At 52.8% G+C, this 17,656-nt stretch overlaps 2 protein-coding genes and 1 long non-coding RNA gene across 4 annotated transcripts in view; 1 reads left to right on the top strand and 2 right to left on the bottom strand.

Annotated features, from left to right (window-relative positions):
• Positions 1-12: 12 nt before the first annotated feature.
• On the bottom strand, positions 13-6,622 carry TMEM240 (transmembrane protein 240). 2 transcript variants are annotated; one of them, XM_084786048.1, is made up of 4 exons: positions 5,498-6,622; positions 5,097-5,203; positions 814-1,022; positions 13-740 (listed from the first exon to the last, which is right to left on the bottom strand). In XM_084786048.1, the coding sequence occupies exons 1-4, from the start codon at positions 6,323-6,325 to the stop codon at positions 592-594; spliced, it is 1,293 nt and encodes a 430-aa protein (XP_084642174.1). In that variant the 5' UTR covers positions 6,326-6,622; the 3' UTR covers positions 13-591. The 2 variants fall into 2 exon arrangements, with proteins under 2 accessions (XP_084642174.1, XP_084642175.1); XM_084786049.1 differs by having other exon boundaries at positions 814-928.
• LOC311599930 lies at positions 6,126-6,917 on the top strand. Its single transcript, XR_014780066.1, has 2 exons — positions 6,126-6,260; positions 6,619-6,917. It is a non-coding gene; the product is annotated as an uncharacterized lncRNA (long non-coding RNA).
• SSU72 (SSU72 homolog, RNA polymerase II CTD phosphatase) overlaps positions 6,772-17,656 on the bottom strand; it is a 35,045-nt gene continuing 24,160 nt past the window's right edge. Inside the window, exons 3-5 of the mRNA XM_084786051.1 lie at positions 8,934-9,073; positions 8,359-8,477; positions 6,772-7,082 (exon numbers count right to left, since the gene is read on the bottom strand). Coding sequence (XP_084642177.1) covers positions 6,981-7,082; positions 8,359-8,477; positions 8,934-9,073 — 361 coding nt within the window. The 3' untranslated portion in view covers positions 6,772-6,980. The remainder of the gene's footprint in view (positions 7,083-8,358; positions 8,478-8,933; positions 9,074-17,656) is intronic.

Below are 17,656 nucleotides of genomic sequence, written 5' to 3'. Positions count from 1 at the left end.
AGAGGCAGAGGCTGGAGCTTTCTGGAGAATTTACTGGCCAGGCAGGGTGGGCTTCACAGTGAGGGCTGGGACACCTGGGGCCACCACATCCTTATTGCTGCTGGGGGCCCGCCCCTCCAGCCCCACCCTCCAGTCGCACACGCCCCATGCACATGCTCCCGTGTGCAGATGGGCGCAGGCCCTGATACATCCCTCCCCTCCGGGCGGACGGATGGATGGCAGGTGCTCAACAAACAGTGGCTTTCGACGAGATGTGGCCTTGGGCTAGCGTGAGCCAGGCCATGCCTCTTCCCCACTGTGGACCCACCACCCCTGGCCCCATACTTCTGAGAGCCTGCCTCTGTGTCCTGCTCCCTGTGGAGACCAGGCTGCTGTCCCTGAGGCCCAGTGGCCAGCCCCACCCCAGCCCCCACCCAACCCCCTTTATAAAAAGAAGAGACAGCACCTTCCACTGGATTTGCCTGCTGGCCACAGCCCAGCTGGCCACAGCCCAGCATACCCTGGGCCTGAGGCCGCAGTCCCGTCTTGCCAGCTGGGTGTCCACGAGGTCCTTTTACATGTGCGCAGCAGCCCCGAGTCCTGTGCGCTCGCTCACAGGTGCCGTGGGCTGGGGTGGCCGTTGTGGTATAACTTCTGCTTCACGTGCACCATGTTACCCGTGGGCTCCTCGAAGGGCCTGTGCGGCCGCCGGCCCAGCTCCCGCAGGCTGCACAGCTTCGGCAGCCAGGTCCACGAGCCATCTGCAGGGGGACAGGGCAGTCAGGTGGCCGGGCTGGGCCAGGAGTGGTGCCCGCAGAGGCGCGAGGCACTCACCATAGCTCCGTCCGGCCCTCCAGGCACGCACGGCACAGTGCAGGACGCCGTCCATCCAGACCAGGAACCAGCTGATGCAGAAACCCAGCAGCAGGCCCAGCATGAGGTCGATCTCCTGCTTGGTCACATTGTCTGTCACAAAGTAGTTCTCAGAGGCGTCCACCACCGACTGGTCCCCGTCGTATGGGATCACGTAGTGGATGTGGTGCCTGGGGGCGGCAGGGTGGGCTGGCACCTCTCCTGCCAACCCTGGCCCAGCCTTCCCCGGGTCCGTGCTGGGCAGGCTAGGGGACCCAAGGTGGATGGCTTGATTCCTATGGGCCACCCTGGGAAGTTCTCTGAAGCGATCCCTGTGTGCTGGGTTGGGAGGGGAAACAGCACCCCCCAGGCACAGATCACGTCACATGGCAGAACTGCTGGGACAGGTGGAGACAGTAGCCCTGGAGATCAGGTTCAAGGAGGGTAGGAATGGCTGGGAAGAATGTCCACCCAGTATGCCATCCTTCCAAAGGATGTAGCAGGGTTCACAATTCACCCGCTGCTGGCCCTGAGGAGCTCCTAAGGTCCTAGCACGGCCAAATGACCAAGGCCCACCAGGCATGCCCCTGGGCCTCCACATACTGCTCTCTGGTGGCCACCGGCAAGAACAGCATTTGTTCTTGTGCGCTGCCCCCCCTGCCCCCCCCCCCCACGGGCCACACACTCCTTGGGACTCTGGCTTTCAGTGTCTACCTCCTGCCCACTCTGCTGGAGATTTTGTCTTACCTCTCCCCTCATTCGTGCCCACCACAGATCACATTCTGTCATATACTTAGTGTCCTTTTGATGGGCTGGTTCCAGCTATTGAGGTTTTAGAGCCCTCTCCTAGGTATAAGCGCCCACCATGGTCCTTGGTCTCTTTGTGCCTCAGCCCACCCTGTGCCCTTTGCTTCTTGGAACTGTCCACTGCCTTCGTGCCCTAGATGGTCTCAGCTTGCGCTGGAGTTCCCGCAAGGTTCCTGCTGGCTGCTGGTGTCCCCCGTTCAGAGCTGTCTGAACACCACTTGCAGGAAGTCTTTCTATCCTGTTGTTCCAGGTCCATCGGGCCAACTGATGGATGGTCCAACTCCAAGCCAGCAGCAGACCCGATGTCTGGAGCCACTGGTTTGGGTACCAAGGGTACCTCTGGGACCACATTCTTAGCATCTCTCATCTTAGTGACAGTAGCAGAGGCTGCCTCAGCTTCTGCTATGAGACTGTCTTTCCTAGCCCACTTGTGGGTGGGCCTTCCTTCCACTGCCCACCGTGTCTGCTAGGAGCCCCAGCTGCCTGTGAGTCTCCACGTGGGCTCTACAGATACCTCAAATGCAAGCTGAAAATAGCCTCTCACTTCCTAACCCTGCACCTTTTCCTCCTCTCAGTGAGAGGCTGGAACCTGTGCCTGTCTGTACAAGACCCTCAGCCATTCCCCAGTTAAAAATGTCCTCCCTTATATCCATCCGCTGACGTCCCTGGCCCAATAAGGGACACATGGATGCTTCCTCACAGTAGGGTTGGTATCTTTAAACCCAAAGCCAGGAGAGCGTGGGAAGGGAAGGACAGGAGGAACCCTCCTCTGATCCCCTTCTGGCCTTCTTGGGGACCCTTGGGGGCTAACTCTGTGGACTACATTTTGGCCGGTCCCGGTGGGCAAAGCTTAGGCTGCCAGCCTTCAGTTGGTTGCTGGAGCTACCATGACTGACACCCAGCAGCCATCTCTCATACGCTCATGAGCAGCCACTGTCCTCATGATGGAGGGATGCTATCCTGGTGCAGAAAATAATGCTGACCAGGCTCTGGGGAAGATAGTGCTTCCAGACCATCAGGAATTGACTGTCACAGGCTCTGGTGGGACTGGGCCAGCCTGGGCCCCATGTCCTTCCCCTTGACCGTCCCCAACACATTGCTAAGAAAAGGACACACAAAGAAGCTACCAAGGCCCCAGAAGGACCCTGGGTAGCCTACAAGTAGGGCAACATGGAGCTTCAGAAATCCAGGGGTTAGAGGTTATAACCGTTAGTTAACTTTGGGTACTACAATTCCTCCTCCCCCTGTCTGGCTCCTCCTAAATCCATACAAGGCCCCTGAGGGCAGGGGCTCAGCTAGGTCTTCTCAATGAAAGCAGGATGTGCTGTGCCCAAAATGAATGTCTTTGATGTGTCCTATCCTCATGACACATGCCGCCATGTGTCCACTCGAGGTCCAATGTGTGTCATGTATACACACTGTCCGCATGCACAGGACATAGCATGTACACCGTGGACATGGGCCCCACAAGCCCCCACACCCATGCACTGTGCACACTGTGGGTATGAGCATGGTGCGTTACACACAGATGCACACTCACTCAGCTTTGAACCCCCTTTCTGCGGGATGCCGTCATGTGCATGGATCCGTGTGTACACACAAATGCTGCCTGCCGCCGTCATGCTTTGATTCGGGACATTAGTTTACATACATGTCTTCTGCCTAAAACTGCGACTAGCCAGGTACAAGGCAGACACGTATGTACAGTTATTCTACAGAGCGTGTACACGTAGGCAAACTGCCGACACCACATGTGTGCATGGTATGTGCACAGATACCCCATTTGCAAACTAATCTGCACCCACACCGAGATGCTCTGACATTTTCCCCTGAGCACACTCAACTGTATATTGTTTAATATACATGTACTATGCATACACATATATGCAATCAATATACAAGAGTGCTTTGTGCAACGGATTACATACTCTGTATGTAGAGTTGGGTACAAAGCACATACATGTAGAGAGACACACGCAGAAACACTGTCCACAGCAGGATGTGGCTCTCCACATTTCTGCACACACAGGCTTTCCTTGACGTTCCACTCTACAGGTGTCTGTTTACATGAAGCCCACGGGTGCTCTGGGTGCTACAGGAGATGCACATACATCAGCTGTGTAAACACACTCTAAGAGCACACCCTCCGTGCTCAGGTGCACAGTGTGCTGTCAAGGCCAGGGCTTCGGCAACCACAGTGTAACAGCCCTGTCTGTAGTGTTCACTCCCAACTTTCATGGGCCCAGTCACTCTGCGGATACTGTCTTGGGAAGGCCTCAGAACTCACCTACAGACATGGCCTGGGGCAGCAGGGCTGACCTCACGTCTTTCTCTGAGCCCTCGGGTGTTGCACCAAGCTGGAGCACGGGACTCTCTGGAAACGTGGGACCACACAGCAAATCTTCCTGACCATGCCCAGTGCATGTGAGGGTCATGTACACCCCCTTCCTACTTGCTGTAATGCCCATGATCTGCAACACACGTGCCTGTACCCATAGGCACATATGCACTTAGGAGAGCTGCAACTGTCCTGACATACTCTGCACCCCTAGTGTAGGAAGACCTCTGGGGCAGAACCACAGGGTGGGGGTTAGAAGCCGAGGTTCTGGGGTCCTAGCCCCATTCTTTTCTACTTGTGTAACGCTAGGCAAGTCTACCCCTAACCTCCATCCACTTCCTCCTAGTTTGTCCAGTAGGGACAACGGTTCGCATGAAGGCAATCTCTACAATGAGTGCATGCGGATGTTCGAGTGCGCTGTGTACGCACATGTATATGCACAGACAGTACACACATGCGCGGCTCATGAGAAGATGTTTATTTCATACATGGACATACAAACATGCAAGGCCAGAAGACTTCATCACTACACATGCACAGTAGGGGGCGGTCCCTGAAGGGTGTGGTGGGTCTCATTATGACCTTGAGCAAACCTCAGCCTACCTCAGCTCCTCCTCTCTACAGTCATCAGCTGTGGCAGGTGTTCCTCAAGGTAGGCCCTTCCTGTCTTAACCTCCTGCACTGCCTGCCGTGGGCACAGTAGGCCCGGGAGGAAGACTTGGGTCACAGGCAAGACTACTGTCCCAGGCTTAACCAGCTTCCTGGCTTCCACTGTGGGCACTACAGGGGCTGCTGCTGCTGCTGCTGCTGCTCTCAGGCCTCGCGGTCCTGGGACCAGGAGGCTCCCTGGCTCGGAACGGCACCAGCAGGCAGCCGTTTCTCTAAGGGAACTGGAGGAAGGAGTTCCTAACAGACTCAGTCAAGCTTCCTTTCCCAGGGAGGCAGCTGGCTGACCTGGGGTTCCCGTTGGCCACCCCTCCCCCAGCACCTGACGGGCTGAAGCGGGCCCCACCATTCAGCCAGGCTCTGCGGCCCAGCCTGCTCCGGGCTCGCCGGCCAAGTGGGGCCCGCTGCACAAGTGTGATCACGCGTGTCGTGCCTAGAGCCGGGGCGCACTCACCGGCCACAGTTGCAGTGGCAGACGCGGTCCTCGCCCCGCAGGTGCGGGAGGATGTAGTTATGGAATCGGTCCAGCAGCGCGTTCATGTCCATCAAGCACGCGATGGCCTGGAAGAGCCCATGACCGGTCAGGGCGAGGAGTGGGCCGGGCCGAAGAGGGGTGCCGAGGGGGAGCGTTGGGCTGCCGGGGTGGGTGGGTGGGTGGGTGGGGGATGGATGGGTGGGGAAACGCGGGGCAGCCGGGGCGAGGGCCCCGCGAGGGTAGCGCAGGGCGAGCGGCGGAGGGCAGCGCAGGCCGCGCGGGCCAGTAAACAAGGGAGCGAGGTAGGGTAGGCGCGCGCGCGGGCGGGCGGGCGGGCGGCAGAAGCAGGGGGCGCGCGCGGGAAGCCCCTCCGCTCTCACCATCACGATCGACGCCCCCAGAATCATGAAGATCATGGTGTTCGCACTCATGGACATCGGGCGGGGCCGGGCCGGGCCGGAGCGCCGCCCCCCGGCCCCGGTGCCCCTCCCGGCCCCGGCCCGATGCTGAGCCCGCGCCGCCTCCGCAGAGGTCAGCGCTCGCGCGCCGGGCCGCCGCGGGCCCCCGGGGCAGGCGCGGGCACCGGCAGCGGAGGTGTGGGGGCTGCTGTGGGGTCGCTCGCCCGCCGCCCGTTGCTGGCCGCACTCCGCTCCGCCCTCCGGTGCTCCCTGCGCCCGGCTCCCTGCGGTCGGCGCGGAGGCCCCCTCCCTCCTCCCCCTTCCCTCCTCCAGGCTTCTCCCTCCCTCCTTTTCTTCCTCACTATCTCCTCCCTCCTCCTCCTGCCTCCGCCTCCGGGGAGGGACTTCGCCGCCCCGCGCCAGCTTCCAGGGTCGAGGTTCTCCGCTGCGATCCCTGTGACGCAGGCCGAGACCCCTCCCCTCCGGCCTCAGCTCCACATTCTGCCCCATCTCATCAGTCCTGGCCCTGGGTCTCCTTGCCCAGTGCCAGCTACGCTGGATTCGGCCTTGGCCTGGACCGGGTGGTCGTTTCTGCTCTACTTCTCCAAGAGAGGCCCCTTCTCCTGGGTCCCCTGGGTCCCAATAGGGACAGGAAGGTCTGCAACCAGCATCCAGCAACAAAGTGCCTCCAGAGGAGCGGCCTGCAAAGTCAGAGGAGCCAGGGACTATGACTACATGACCAGAGGTAGGAGGGCAAGAAGGACGGAGATACGGAATGGGCCAACCAAGGGTGCCATAAAGATGCGGCATTAGTGAGACAGACTAGCAGGCTTCCGGGAAGGAAGTGGTGCTGGGACGGTAGCTCGAAGCCAGCGGCTCAGTGTCCATGGTCCTGTTGTGGCTGCCTGTGACACTGGGAACCAAATTGGGACCCAGTCCTGTCCAGAGGCGACAATATAGGAACCAACCCTACCCTGTGTGACAAAAGAGGTAATGGGACGGCTGACTGCAGCCCCAAGTACAGACCCCACTGTGTCCATAGGTTCCAAATGCAGTCAGTTGTGTCAGATCACACAGGCCCTGGGTAGCCTCTTCCTCCGCAGGGGCTCAGGCCAGGAATTCAGAACAATCAAGGGCTTCCAGCAGCACCCATTTCCTGGTGATTCCAAGTTTTCCCTCCAGTAAGACAGCCTAATGCTTTATTTTTCTGTACAATCCAGCAATGGAAAGCTAGGCGGCCAACAACGGACACGTGCTTTAGGCTGTACAGTAAACCGTCTTTTATTTCTTTTGGTTAAAAACAATGGACTCAAACCTGGCGTTTCTGTGTACTTCTCATCCCATACGTACAGTGCATTGGTGATGTGCACCTAGCAGTATAAACAAACAGCAGAAGGGAAAACACATTGAAAAAGTGGCTCCAAGGTGGCTGTGCAGGGCAGGCCACGCACCAACCACAGGTGGCTCAGTAGAAGCAGACGGTGTGCAGAAAGGCCCGGCCGCTCTTCTCCTCAAACTCCTGCAGCAGCTCATCGATCTCATTCTCCATGTCCTCCGTGTGCTGGATCTGGGGAAGCAAAGCCCTGCGTGATGCCCAGGCATCAGACGTGCCTGCCCTACCCACCCCCCATCTTTCCTCCTGCAGGGACCAGGCTTCAGGGTAGCTTCCTCCGGGTTATCCCAGTGGTCCCTTCCCACCAGCCTTCCACAGTGACCACAGCTGTACCCCAGGCTGGGAGTGGGAAAGCTGCATTTAAAGGAAGGATTGGACCCCACAGCTGGACCTCAGGTTCTGCTCTCAGGCGTCACAGGTCCATGGAAGCCATGTCAGCCTATGCTGTGCTAACCTTGCAATGAATATCAGGAGGCACACAGAACTGCCCAGTGCAGGGGCTGACCCTGCTTTGTGTGCACTGCAGCGTGCTAACAGCACATCTGGCCACTACATCCCAAGATAGCAAAGCTGCTCCTGGTTGTGAAAACTTGAAAGGTGGCCAGGCATTGCGAGCAGTTCCTTGAACACTTCCATGAAGCAGGCTGGCTGCTGACCACGCTGCCCTGGCATGTCTCCTTGGTCTCAGCTCTTTCTCCACATCATCACCAAACCACAAGTTCAACTGCTGGAAGTTCATTAACAGCACGGAGTGGAAGAGTCTAGCAGTGGTGTGGCTCCTCCAAGAGGGCATCAAGCCTGTCCCTGTCAACTAACCTAAATATAATCCTCAAGGGCAAAGGCAGACAAGGCCAGGCATATGGGTCTTCCCACAAAGTCCCTGTAGAGCACACAACAGTGCGACACCTCCACACAGCAGCCACACTAGCCCTTAGGAAGCTGCTGCAAGACTGCCTTTAGAGGTGGGTAAATAAGCTGGGCATGGTGGCGCACACCTTTATTCCCAGCTTGGGAGGCAGAGGCAGGCAGACCTCTGAGTGCGAGGCCAGCCTGATCTATAAAGTAAGTCCAGGACAGCCAAGCCTATACAGAGAAACCCTGCCTCAAAAGACCAAGGGGGCCAGGGGAGGGAGGGAGGGAGAGGAAGGAGGGAGGGAGGGAGAAGAGGGAGGGAGGAAAGGAGGAAAGGTGGATGAGGAAATAGGTAAGACCCTCTGGGAGTCCCCAGGCCCATCTGTGACACTGCCAGGTCAGCTCTTCTAGCTGTCAGTCCTGCAGGAGAGGCCTGTGCTGTGACCTGGGAGATGTCGGGCATCACTCCTCCCAGAGCAGCAGCAAGCCAAAGGCATCTGGCCGACTCCCTAAGAGTGCACGCATGTCTTGGTCTCTCTATTTAGCATTAACAAGTCAGCTGCAGCTCCTTCCTTTGGTAGGGACTGCACAGACTCACACACTGGCAGAGCTCGCAGATAAGGAAGGCCCCCAGGGTGGCCTCCTCATGATTGTCCTGGATGTCCACGTTGACCACATGCACTGGCTGGCAGGTCTCCTGTTCTCTGGAGTTCAGATCTGATTGGAAACAAGAGATGCAGATATTAACAGACACCAGCGGAGGATGTGTCCAAGTTCCCACTAATCCTGGCCCTGAATGCTGTAGAGTGTAACTTGGAGTGAGCACCCACACCCAAGGGACAAGCATGAGGAGCAGCCATAGCACAGGCTGAGTCAGGCCGCGCTATGCCAGCCAGCACTGGCACCAACAGCATGCTCCATAGAATGCCAGGCCCAATAAAACAGGAAGAGCAGACACTGAGGCCACAGGCTTACAAAGACAGGTTTTCCTAGACATCAGTCCTCTTGCTTGTCCTCACAGGCTCCTGCAGATGTCCATGCAGGCCAGAGGATATGGGGATTGCCCTATTGTGGCCCAGGGCCTGAGGCCAGGCCTGTTTTCCCTTATCCATGGTCTTCAAGCCTTGTGTTGGTGGCACAGTGCGAACAGGAGATCAGGCTGTGTGCACTCACCTTCTACAACCTGGTCATAGACTCTCTCTTCACAAGTGAGGATCAGGTCAAACAGGTCCTTGCAGTTCTGGAACCTTTCTGGCCGGGGCTTGATCCTTTTATTTCTGTCCAACATATGTAAAATTCCATTTTGTGTATAGCTGAACACCAGAGTCAAGGAGCTTTGGATAAGACAGTGCAGTATCCTAGACCTGCCTCGGGAGCTTTAAGTCGGCCGTTGTGAATGGAAGCACCACAGCTCTCGGCCTTAGCACAGGCAGGGTGACCACTGCCCCACAACAGGAAGCACAGGGAAGAGGCTGACCTCTTGGAGGTACCAGGGTTCCCATGATGCTCAAACCCACAGAGCAGCTCCTGAAAGCCTTGGCCATTCGGAGCAAACAGAAAACGGGAGCACAGCACTGGGCTCCTCCTCTCTGGACAGAGGCCACTACAATACTGACCACAGCTCTGATCTATGCTTTTAGCCTCTTTGTTGTACTCTGTCTCATCCAATTATAGGGTAAAGCAATTTGTTTCCTCTTAAACTGGCATCCTCCTGTAAAAATAAAGCCCCAATCCAGCTAAGCTAAACACGAAGAAAATCTGGAAAAATCCACCACCGCCCTCCCCCTGATTTTTGTTTGTTTTTGTCTTTTGAGAAAGGGTTTCTCTTGTGTAGTCCATGAACACTGAGATCTGCCTGCCTCTGCCTCCTGAGTGCTGCGATTAAAGACACGTGCCACCAGGCTTCAACTAAAAAAAATTTTTTTTGAGACAGGCTTTCTCTGTGTAGCCTTGGCTGTCCTGGACTCACTTTTGTAGACCAGGCTGGCCTCTGCTTCCCAAGTGCTGGGATTAAAGGCACGTGCCACCACACCCTGCTATCAGATAAATTTCTTAAACCTCAGCAACAAACATATTTAGAAAACCCCAACAGTGGTCCAGAAGGGACAGGTTCTGGTTCAACTGGAAGCAGAGAGACTGCCTGCTGAGCCCAGAGGGACTATCCAGATGGCACCTCCATGCTCAGGCCCATCAGCTCTAGCAAAAGCCAAGAGAGCCGCTGCCTCTGGGGCCTTCAAGGTTGGACCACACTATCCCTACTGGCGGCCTATCCTCAGATAGACCCCGGACCACCCAGTCTTAAGGTCTCTGTGCTGCTCTCGACACTTAGAAACAAGCATGTTTTAGGGAAACAGGGGCTATTCAGAGTCAGTCATGTGTGGTCTGTGACTGATCTCAGGTTATCAGGAACAGGTGCCCTTTCCCACTAATCATCCAGCGTGGCTCAGTAAGTTCACAGTGCTTTAAAAATAGCTCCTGAGCCGGGCGTGGTGGCGCACGCCTTTAATCCCAGCACTCAGGAGGCAGAGGCAGGTGGATCTCTGGGATTTAAGAGGCCAGTCTGGCCTACAAAGAGTTCAGACCAACCAAGGTTATACAGGAAAAACCTGTCTCAAAAATACAAAATAATGTAATATAAAATAAAATACAGTTCCTACATTTTGGACAGTAAAGGCAGCTTTTAGGGGGGCTGGAGAGATGGCTTAGAGGGTAAGAACACTCACTGTCTGTTCTTACAAAGGTCCTGCGTTCAATTCCCAGCAACCACATGGTGGCTCATAACCATCTATAATGAGATCTGGTGCCCTCTTCTGGCCTGCAGGTGTACATGCAGGCAGGGCACTGTATACTGTATAATAAATAAATACATCTCTTTCTCTCTTTTTTAATACATCTCTTTTTTAAAAGGCAGCTTTAGTACCTGAGCTTAAGCAGGCTTGGGCTGATGCTCACTTGGCCAAGCCCTGGGCTTTGCAGCAAAGCTTTCTAGGAGCCAAGGAAGCTGGTGTCAAGTTGGTTATGCCTTCCAGTTCTAATGAGCCAGTCCCTGGAGTGAGATTCCTAAAAGCTGAGGGGTGTGCTATGGCCGAGTCTGGATAGACTTAATCTATTTGCAGTGAACCAATTGCTGGCTTCCTCCTGAATGAGGGGCCACTCCCACCTGACCCTGGAGTCCCACACTTGTCCCTGTTGGACTTCTGAGGAGCCTCCCCTGGAGTCTGAGGCTTATACAGGATCCATACTGAGGGCCCCAAAATATCTGGAATGTTGTCTCACATCAAAAGTACAATTCAGTATCATTTAAAAACGTCAGATTTACCATCACACAATTCAAGTTGCTTTTTTTTGTAGAGCATACAATTTCTTAATACCAAGTAATATGGTAGGATGGCTACAGGGAACACTGGATCTAGGACACCTGTAACTCCTGGCACTGAGGCAAAGGGACACCATCACCTTCAGCTACACCAGTCTGAGGGAAGCCAGGGCTCCCTGCCTCACAATAGAGAAAGAGGGGCGACAGAGCTGGCTTAGCAGGTCAGAGTGCTTCCTACCATTTCAGGGCTCCAGTTCAGTTACCATCACACAGATCTGACAGGTTAAAACCTTCAACATCAGCTTCAGGGGCTGATGTCCTTTTCTGGTCTTTTCAGGCATCCACATATTTATAAAAATCCACATTAGTTATAAAAAATAAAATCTTGCCGGGCGAGGTGGCAGTCGCCTTTAATCCCAGCACTAGGGAGGCAGAGGCAGACGGATCACTGAGTTCAAGGCCAGCCTGGTCTACAAAGCCAGTCTAGGACAGCCAAGGCTACACAGGGAAACCCTGTCTCAAACAAACACAACTTTAATTATAAGCCAGGTATGGTGGATAATGCTTGTTAATCTAGCACTTAAAAAGCTGAGGCAGAAGGGCTGCCATAGTCCAAAGCCAGCCTGGGCTATCTAGTGAATTTTAAGCCAGGTAGGTTTAGAGTGAGACCCACTCAAAAAAAAAATTGAATAATCCTAAGAGACTCTTTAGTCCCCACATACACAGAACCTATTAACATACGGTCATCTCCTTGGCTACATTTAGGGCCATGAGGCTGAAGAGGCCTGGTACCTCACTGGGCTTGCTTCTAGGGTCATGCAGCATCTCCCTCCGAATCATCACTCTTGGGCGTAGGTACTCACTGACCCATTTATAACTTAAGATGTGACAGGTGTGGTCCTAATCCTGTCTTTACCAGGTAAGCAAAGCTATTTCCACAGCTGACTTCATGGACACTGCTTCATATAGTGGTAACAGCTGGTACCTGTCCTATCAAGTCGGCACAGAACCAGGCATCCTCAGGTAGCACCCTAGGAAGCAGGCCTGACCAGTGAGACCACAGGCAGGCTCTCAGCATCAAGGTGGACAGAGGATCTGTGCCCAGCCACCAAGGGCAGGAATTGCTCACAGCCAGGCACTTACTGGTCTTGTAGCTCACCTGTGCAAAGGGTCCTGCTACCCTGTCGTCTTGGCTAATTCCATGAAATCCTGAACCTGTTGTTGGGGGGCACAGATCCTCACAACCACAGGCCTCCCAGATGCCTCTCATCAAGCTGAACTTCCTGGGTCGAGTTAGGCCTGGCCCCTACTACGGCTAAATCTTCACGCAGACCCTTTCAGCACAGCCTCTCACACACCCTGCTGTTCAGAAGGCAGCCAAGAGGCCAACACATGTCAGGCCTCATTTCCCCATTTAAAACAAGCCTGACAGAGGACACCATGACAATGTTCTGAGATAGGACCTGGGTGGAAACAGCTCTGAGCAGCTCTCAATCTTGGTGCCTGTACTGACACCTCAGGTCAGAGCCTCCTTTGGTCATAGAGACACAGTCAGGGGATGATGCTGGGCAGAGGGGCAGCTGTAGGACTCCCAACCCCTCAGAGAAGCTGAAGGCAGGCACTGGAGGGGGCACCAAATTCCCCCTTCAATTCACCATCAAATCTGACACAGTGGCACACTCCTTTAATCCCAGCACTCAGAAGGCAGAGGCAGGCAAATCTCTTGAGCTCAAAGCCAGCTTAGTGTGCACAGTGAACTCTAGGCTAGCCAGGGTTAAAAAGTAAGACCTTGTCTCAAAACAAAACAGCCACCATCAAGAATAACAAACTTGCTGGGTGGCTGAGACTCATGCCTTTAATCCCAGCACCTGGGAGGCAGAGGCAGGTGGATCGCTGTGAGTTCTGGGCCTGCCTGGTCTACAAAGCAAGTCCAGGACAGTCAAGGCTACACAGAGAAACACTGTCACAAAAACAAACAAACAAACAAACAAACAAAAAAAAAAAAACCAACAACAACAACAATAAAATTTTAAAAATAAAAAATAAACTTGGGGCCAGGCGGTGGTGGTGCACATCTTTAATCCCAGCATTTGGGAGGCAGAGGCTGGTGGACTTCCGTGAGTTCGAGGCCAGCCTGGACTACAGAGTGAGTTCCAGGACAGCCAGAGCTGTTATACAGAGAAACCCTGTCTTGAAAAACCAAAAATAAATAAATAAACAAACAAGCTTGCACTTAGGGAGGCAGAGGCAGGTGAATCTCTGAGTTTGAGGACAGCCTGGTCTACAAAGAGAGTCCAGGACAGCTAAAGCTACACAGAGAAATCCTGTCTCAAAAATCCAAAAAATAATTAAAAAAAAACAAAACAAAAACAAAAACAAAACCTCAACTGAATTAATGAAATCATTGTTCAATTAAGCCATACAAGCTTGAACAGATCCAACCTCATCTCAGTGTGTTTACTGAACATTAACAAATTCTTCAGAGCACATGACTTTAGCTGGCCAGTGCACTGTCTACCACCATCCTTTAAACTCAAGATTATTTTTATTTATTGGCTTAGTTACAAATTCTTCTGTGTGCTTATGCGCATACAGGGTCTCATGGATGGCCAAGGGCTCACCGCTCTCCCTCCCAACACAGCTACTACAGCACATCTGCTCAGCTTTTATTACAGAGGTTCTATGACAGCAGGACAGAATTCACACCCTCTAACATGACACTGATGGCTGTCATCCTAGCTTGCCACACCCCCCTCCCCGAGGCAGCATCTTGCTGTGTAGCTCACAATGACCTCCAGTGCAATACCTTCTTGCTTCCATCTCCCAAGTGGTGAAGTCTCATGTGCACACCATCATGCCCAGCTACAGACAAGCTTTACAGCCTGCGGCTCCCAAAGGAGGGACATGCTATCTGTACCATGTTAGCTGTCACGTACCTGCTGTCCCACACCGGGCCAGAGAAGCTGCAACCACCTTTCCATCTCTTAGAATGATTGACTGATTTAGATGTTTTTTGAGACAGGGTTTCTCTGTGTAGACCAGGCTGCCCTTAAACTCAAGAGAACCAGTGCCAGGACTAAAGATGCACACCACCAGCACCATCACTCCCACCGCCTGCTAACCCACAATTCTTATGAGGAAACTCAAGTCTCAACTGGGAGAGATTCCCAAAGGCACACCCAGAAACAACTATTCACTACCTGTGACCAAAGTGAAACATCTGTGTGAGCATGCGCTGCTGCCTGTGTCGCTGCACACGTGGAGGTCAGAGGACATTTTGTATGAGTCAATTCTTTCCTTCCAGGACATAGACTTGGGGCATTGAATACAACTGCCAGGCTTGGCAACTGCCTTTTCCTGTTAAACTATCTGGTTGGCCCCTGTGACTGCATTTTTGTTTTGTTTTCGAGAAAAGGTTTCTTTGTGTAGCCTCGGCTATCCTGTAGCAAGCTCTGTAGACAAGGCTGGCCTCTTATACAGAGAATGACCAGCCTTTGCCTACTGAGTGTAGGGTTAAAGTCATGCACTGCCAGGCCTGTGTCTACATTTAACAAGCCTTATAAGGCAGTGGTTCTCAACCTTGCAGATGCTGTGACCCTCATGTTGTGGTGACCCCAACCATAAAATTATTTCATTGCTTCTTCATAACTGTGATTTTGCTACTGTTATGAATTGTAATGTAAACATCTGATATGAAGCCCTAGAGGGGCAACGACCCACAGGTTGAGAACCTACTAGGCCCCATTAAAGCCCAAACTCATGAACCATGAACAGTCAAGAAGGAAGAACTTGCTGCCATGAGGCAGGGCTCACTCTTTGTCCTGCTGTAAGGGGAACTGATCCAGTCGTTTAAGGGGGCCGTTGGCATGGCAATTTCAGGCTAAATATCCAGATCTCCAAAAATGACTAATATATCCACTAGACCCCAAATTCGTGTACACTTACTGCATCAATGTCCCATTAACAACGCCTCCATCGGGCGTGGTGGTGCACACCTTTAATCCCAGCACTTGGGAGGCAGAGGCAGGCAGGTTGCTGTGAGGTCGAAGCCAGCCTGGTCTACAAAGCAAGTCCAGGACAGCTAAGATAACATAGAGAAACCCTGTCTTGAAAAAACAAAAACCAACCAAATAAAAAAACAATGCCTCTTGGACAGCAAACACAGAGACTACTACTGGCTGAAGGGAGGCTGCAGGAAACATGAACAGTACCATTGCTAGACAAAAGGGTTACTTAGGTAGAAAAGGAGGGGGGAAAAAAAAACCAAGAGAATACAACTTTTAGGAAGGATGTGCATTCGAGCATGTGACCTCAGTCTTAGAAGCTGTCAGGTACCCTACGATGCAGCCTGGGAGTTGAAGGTCCCACAGGTACCAAAGATGGCAGAACACAGAGGTGCTGTTAACAATTTATCACAAAAGCCGGATGTAGTTGCAGAGGCCTTTAATCCCAGCACTTGGGAGGAGAGGCAGGCAGATTTCTGTGAGGTCGAGGTTAGCATGGTCTACAGAGAGAGTCCAGCACAGCCAGGACTACACAGAGAAACCCTGTCTCAAAAAAAAACAAACAACAGAACTTATGACAAAATTTCAAGTGATGGCAAAATTGCTGCTACGCTAAAACCAGATCAAGTGGAAAGTAGGTTTGCTTGAAAGCATTCTATCCACTATTACATCAAAATACTTCTCACACACTCACTCTTCCAAAATCTATCTCCTGGACTGAACCCCTAAGATAGCTAATGCCTCATGTATTACCAGGTCTCCAAAGCACAACTAGGCCACCCAAAGGAAAGGAGGCAGCGAGTCTAGAGGCCTGAGACGGCCATGGAGGCCTGAACGGGACAGTAAGGGCTTTTGATGAACAAAACAGAGATAAATGCAATGTTGGACTAAGACTGACTTCAGTATACAAGGCTAAGTTCAGGACATCGAGAGAGAGAGTGTGGGGACACGTGTACTTCCAGCAAGCTGCTTTTCACACTTGCCTATACAGGACCTATCAGGGCCCAGCCTGGTGTTTTGTTTATTTTTCTTTTTGCCAATGACTTAACATTTTTATTTCTTTAGGGTAATGACAAGCCTATAATAAAAGGTCAGGACAGGGTTAGGTATGGCTCTCTGCACCTAACCCACCACACAGATGCTGACTTTCTCTGCAACTTTTAGTATACCTCCATTCCACAGTATTTCACCAGGAGAAACTGCATTTGCAGAGTAGGATACTGGCTGCTCGATCCACAGCTGGGCCCTTCTCTGGGATATGCCCAGGAAGCCCAGGGAAGGTTATTTCCAAGGATGACCTCATGCAGATGATGTGCTCACTGGGTAGCCGACACAGGCAGGGGAGTGTCCACAGGAGAAAACCCAGGCACTATTCCACCCAGACATCTGAATGGCCACAGCAGCTATGGTAAGAAGCAGGCAAATAGCCCCTGAGCGTAGCAGCTACATGTCAGACCTGTTCTAGAACATATACGAGATGTAATTAGTATTTCAGCAAAACTGAGCGATTTCTTTTGGAACTGGTGCCTGGTTTAGGAACATTTGCAACACCACCCATAATTTTTAAACCTCTTTAAAAAGGACAGCTAGCCAGGCCTGGTGGTGCACACCTTTAACCCCAGTGCTTGGGAGGCAGAGGCAGGCGGATCGCTGTGAGTTCCAGGCCAGCCTGGTCTACGAAGCGAGTCTAGGACAGCCAAGGCTACACAGAGAAACCCTGTCTTGAAAAACCAAAAATAAATGGAGAGAGGGCTCAGCAGTTAAGAACACTGGCTGCTCTTCCATAGGCCCTGAATTCAATTCCCAGCACCTATCTGACACCCTCTACTAGCATACAGATGTACAGACAGACAGGGCATTCATATAAATAAAAAAATCTTGGGCCAGGCGGTGGTGGTGTACACCTTTAAGTCCAGCATCTGTGAGGCAGAGGCAGGAGGATCTCTATAAGTTTGAGGCCAAGCCTCGTCCATAGAGGGAGTTCCAGGAAAGCCGAAAGAAAACAGAGAAACCCTGTCTCAAAATATTAAAGGTAAACAAACAAAACTTTAAAATATACACTACCAACTGGATAGACGTGAAGAGAAACAAGTGAAAAGTGTCAAGGTTAGCACGCTAGGCTGGCAGCACAAGGCACAGAAGGGAACATGGCCATGCCGTGATGACAGGCACCATTAAAGGGAGACCAGAGTGTCTGTCTGCATGGCAGGGAGCACGCCCAAGAGAGAGAAATACAGAGACTGCCTGTGACTCCCATAAGAGAAACATAAGCTTCACCTGAAACAAGAGATTAGTAAGACCTCAGTGGTTTAAGGAAACCAATGGTATAGAGGGCCAGAGAGAGAAGAGCAGCCCATGCCTGCTGTGTTTATCAATACTCTTCAAGATGGAGATTGTATTCATCACTTTTGCCATCATGATTAAATATCTGAAAAAGCAACTTGGCAAAGAAACGTGGCTCCCAGTGTGAGGTGTCGATCAATCCGGGGAGGACACTGGTTACTGTGAGGCGACAGAGAGGAAGGCAGGAGGGACGAGCACAAGAACCACTCCAGTAAGCTGAAACATGGCTCAGC

This window comes from Acomys minous, assembly GCF_964271855.1.
Source record: "Acomys minous genome assembly, chromosome: 6".
Lineage (NCBI taxonomy): Eukaryota > Metazoa > Chordata > Mammalia > Rodentia > Muridae > Acomys > Acomys minous.
Note: the sequence above shows the minus strand (reverse complement) of the source record. Positions and strands in the feature narration are given on the sequence as shown.